This window comes from Euleptes europaea, chromosome 1 (assembly GCF_029931775.1).
Source record: "Euleptes europaea isolate rEulEur1 chromosome 1, rEulEur1.hap1, whole genome shotgun sequence".
NCBI classification, from domain to species: domain Eukaryota; kingdom Metazoa; phylum Chordata; class Lepidosauria; order Squamata; family Sphaerodactylidae; genus Euleptes; species Euleptes europaea.
This window is the reverse complement of record NC_079312.1, coordinates 154,758,942-154,763,413: the sequence shown is the minus strand read 5'-3', so window position 1 is coordinate 154,763,413 and position 4,472 is coordinate 154,758,942. Positions and strand designations below refer to the sequence as shown.

The following is a 4,472-nucleotide window of genomic DNA, read 5'->3' as shown; positions in this document are numbered from 1 at the left end:
GAACATGAATTCAGCCACTGCATAAATGCTTCAAAATCTATATCAGCTGCCAGTACAAAAATCAGGTCATCTATAAAACGCCGAAAACCAATGATGTGATCTGAAAATGGATTATTATTATAAATATAGTGTTGCTCAAAATGTGCCATAAAAATGTTAGGTATGGTGGGGGCGCTGGCTGCGCCCATAGCAATGCCATATGTTTGTAAGTATAGTTGATTGTCAAATCTAAAGTAGTTGTATTTTAATACTATCTCCAAAAGTTTTATCAAAAATCCACTATCTGGATTGTTGTCTGTACGGGATTCCAATAGAGACTGTATAATCTGAATGGTATTGTCTATGGGAACATTTGTATACAATGCTGTTACATCTACTGTTGCCAATTTAAAGTCACATGGGATATTTAAATTCTCAATATATCTTACAAAGTCACTGGTATCCTTAATATATGATTCTGTATTTACTGCAAATTGCCTAAGATGGTAATCGAGGTATTTGGCAAGAGGTTCAGTGACTGATTGTGATGCTGACACTATAGGTCTGCCCGGGGGGATTTTGCCCGGCTTGTGGATTTTAGGTAGTATATAGAATATAGGAATACGGGGGTATTTATTAATCAAAAAGGCTGCAGTAGATTGATCAATGTGGGCTGCATCTAGAGCATTAGTTAGGGTGGTTGAAACTAATGACATGACGGTTTCGGTAGGGTCTCTATTAAGCTTAGTATAATATGTTGTTTGGCTTAATTGGTTATTCACCTCCTCTAAGTAGTGTTCTTTGTCCTGCAGGACAATAGCTCCGCCTTTGTCCGCGGGTTTGATTCCCACCTGTGATACAGTGATGCAGTCAAGGCATAGTTTTAACTATCTCATCAGTTGATTGTGTAGAGAGAAACCAGAGAATGGATGTAGAAAGGCAGGAGAAAATCTGGGCAAGAACTTTGGGAGGAAGTGATGGAGGCAAAGGAGAAGCTCTCTTGACCTTTGTGACCTAAGGAGATGAATCTGCACACCAAGTTAGGTCTACCTTGGAAGCTCTGCCCAGGGTAAGTCCTGGCTTTTGGGGAGACCAATAGAAGCCTAAGGCTAGAACAAAGGGTTACCTCTGGCAGCTTTGCTGTATGCCTCCAGAGGCTGAGGATGGGGGAGTGGATCACATACAATTCACATTTATGAAGAAAGATGGATATTGTGCTGCTCTGAAACATTCAAATTTAGTTTCCACTGCTGTTGGCAACATGGTATTAAAAGAAGGAGCTTAAGTTATTAAACTGAGCAGCTTTAGTCATGCAGTTCAGGGGGGAAAAATCCATTGCTTCTAGAGTGCAGAGGATTAAAGTATTTTTACCACAAAGCCAACACATCTATTCTATCAGCTAGCTACTGCTCACAAGTGCATGCATGCATGTGTGTGTATATATATACAACTTCATGCACTGAGATTCTGCTAAATATGATGGGAGTCAATGGATTTTTTGGAAATTGACCCTGTTACCTTGAATCTGGTCATCCTTGTAATTAGCTATGTCCTCCTGCTTTTGGTTTTCCTAATTTCTTGTGTGCTGTATGACTGTAGGGGGAAAGATCCCAGTAAAGAATATGCTCCTGAGATTCCAACTGAACCTCAGCCTCCAATCCGGCTAATGGTGATGCAGCAAGGAAATCCAGGTTCCCACTGGGGTAAAGAACTTGTCCATGCTTATGAAAATTCTTCAGGTCCACCGGGAAAAAGGACTACAGTTGTTTAAGAAGGCCTTCAGTTGCTCCTGATTTCTGAGGATTGTCTCACCCACCATGTTGACATCTTGTTTGCGTAAGGATAACATAGCAAGGTAAGCTGAAATTGGCAGTTTGTTACGAAGTGGGTGGTTTCCTCCTGCTGGGTAATATTTTAGTTCTATATGATATCATGGTCTGGATTGGGTCCTAGCCCTCACCTAAACCAAATTCAGTTTATTCTCTCGGCATATGGCATCTATCTTTGGCAGATGGCTTATGCAGAAATGCTGGGGGGGGGGGGACCCTGAAAGCAATACTAGAAGAAATAAGTGTCATATCAGAATAGACTATTGATTCATGAAAGAAATTGGGAATTAAGATTATTAGAGACACAGGCAAAGGAACTGAAAGAAGTAAATACAAAAGAGTTGCCAGAACCTATTTGTTCTGTCAGCTGCAGTCACTAACTATTGATCTAATAACTGCTAAGAGAAGAGGCGGGCAATAATTATTGATCATAACTACTGAGGATGTTAAAGACTATCATAGTCTAAGATATGTGCAGCAGCCAAGCAAATGGACCCAATGCCCTCTTAAGACTGATTCTCTCTGTAGTGTTTCTCATTCCCAGGATGGCATTTTCAATAGAATATAAAATGCAGAAAACGGTACCCCCAAAAGGCATTATTTCACACTTACCCATCTACTAGTGATGGGCATTTGAGGACAGACTTCACAGGAATAATTTCTTTTTGGAGCAGAGAGCGCACTCGTTCATTGCTTACGGGCTGCTGATGCGCAAGTTGAGCAGGTGTTGGAGGGGTGTGTAAAAAAGGAGCATGCAGGCATTGCCAGATCCCATCACCCTGAAATTCTAAAGTAGCTCCCCAGGTCAATACCTGCTGCTTTCCCCTTATCTCATGCATAAGGTTGCTAGGCAAAAGCCAGCTCAACTTGCCAAGTAGATGTCTTACATTCTAGGAACTAACCTCCCATTTGCATTCAGTTAGTATGTTAAACTCCCTGCCCCCAATGGCTACACACCACCAAACCCTAAAAGGAGAAAACAACTGCATAACTTAAAACCGTTTCATGCTGCATGGGACTTGGTACAGCTGTTGCCTTGTAACCTGCACAACTCTTGTTTCTCCAGCCAATTTCCCCAGTTGGCTAGGTGGACTAATGTCACATCAGGAGAGGGAGTATCTAGTACATTTTTATCTTACCATTCCTTCAGGGAGCTCGGGGAGGGGGGCGAACCTGATTTTTCCCCTGCCATGAAATATTGGGTCTTTCTCTCCTTCAGCACCTCCTAGCTGAGTGTCATCCTACGCTTAGAGAAGCCAAGGAATTTAGGATGGAGTACATCAAGTAATCTAATTTGATCTCCACAACCACCCTATGAAAGTCACTTAGGGCATAACTAGATGCTCAAGAAGCAGGATCGAACTGTTCATTTTCTGATCTGGTACAAATTTGTAACATAAGGTATGTTTACAGCATTTTGGAAATAAAAAGAGACTATCATGGTCATGGGCTTGCATCCCTGGCTAGGTCACCTAAACGCCAATAAAGTGTACCCATCCACCCCATGCATATGGCAGCTACCAAACATATCTTCTTGCCTCCCCCCTCCCCCGCTTGTGACCTCATCATGCTGTAAGAGATAAACTCACATCATTATGGCATTGTGTTACAGGATGCAATTCACTGGTTATTAAAGGGGAGGCCTAAATTCAAGGATGCTCTTTTCTATGACAACTCCATCTCTTCTGCACTGTCTTGTTCTTCCCATGTAAGCCAAGTAGTGAACAGTTGCTGAGTTAAAATTTTTGTCTGGGTTGACTGCATCATAAGAGCTAAACCAGACACAAGATGGGAGTTCCATTCACAGAAACAATAGTTTTTTTAATTTAAAAAAATCAGTTATTAAGCATGCAGGGACCAGATTCTCATCAGGAAGATGGGGGGGCTGTTTCCACATGCTGTTTTACTGACTTGAAACAGCCACAGCAGCCACTGTTTGGTCTGTAGAGAAACATACAGGTACAGATATGGGTGAATGGCAGCTCTCTAAGGCCATTTCAAGTTGTGAAAATGACATGAAGGATCCTGACCAGAATCACTTCTGACCAGAATTATTTCTGTTTTTTACCCTAAGAGCTGCACCACTGCTATACTGCTGTTTTTCTCAGGAAATTTGTAAAAGGTTAATGGAAGACATAGTATTTCCCCCTCCAAACATTCTACTGAATGTCCTTATTGGCTATGGGCTATTGCTCCTAGGTGAGTACCCATTGCAGGCTTAGAAGAAATGCATGTCTGCTGTTTGAAGAAGAAGAGTTGGTTTTTATATGCCAGTTTTCTCTACGTTTTAAAGAGAATCAAACTGGATTACAATCTCATTCCCTTCCTCTCCCCACAACAGACCCCCTGTGAGGTAGGTCAGTCAGAGAGAGTTCTGAGAGAACAGTGACTAGCCCAAGGTCACCCAGCTGGCCTCATGTGTAGGGGTGGGGAGACCAACCCAGTTCACCAGATTAGAGTCTGCCGCTCATGTGGAGGAGGAGGGAATCAAGCCTGGTTCTCCAGATTAGAATCCACTCCTAACTACTACACCACGCTGGCTCACTTTGACTTCACGTGACACTACTGTCCCCAGCACGAACACAGTTGCCATCTATAGGGAACAACTAGATAAGGTGAAGGAGGGGCTCCCCATGCTGAGGTCCCCACCAGGTTTGGTCCCTG

General features: G+C 42.6%; 1 protein-coding gene across 1 annotated transcript; it reads left to right on the top strand.

The window, feature by feature from the left end:
• Nucleotides 1–1,446: 1,446 nt before the first annotated feature.
• Nucleotides 1,447–1,750, top strand: SMIM36 (small integral membrane protein 36). Its single transcript, XM_056867114.1, has one exon. It carries the CDS (start codon nucleotides 1,469–1,471, stop codon nucleotides 1,748–1,750), a length of 282 nt encoding a protein of 93 aa, XP_056723092.1. The 5' UTR covers nucleotides 1,447–1,468.
• Nucleotides 1,751–4,472: the final 2,722 nt, after the last annotated feature.

Excerpts from the sequence above, each read along its gene's own strand:
- SMIM36 (XM_056867114.1), top strand. The coding sequence starts at position 1,469 with ATGGATTTTTTGGAAATTGACCCTGTTACCTTGAATCTGGTCATCCTT.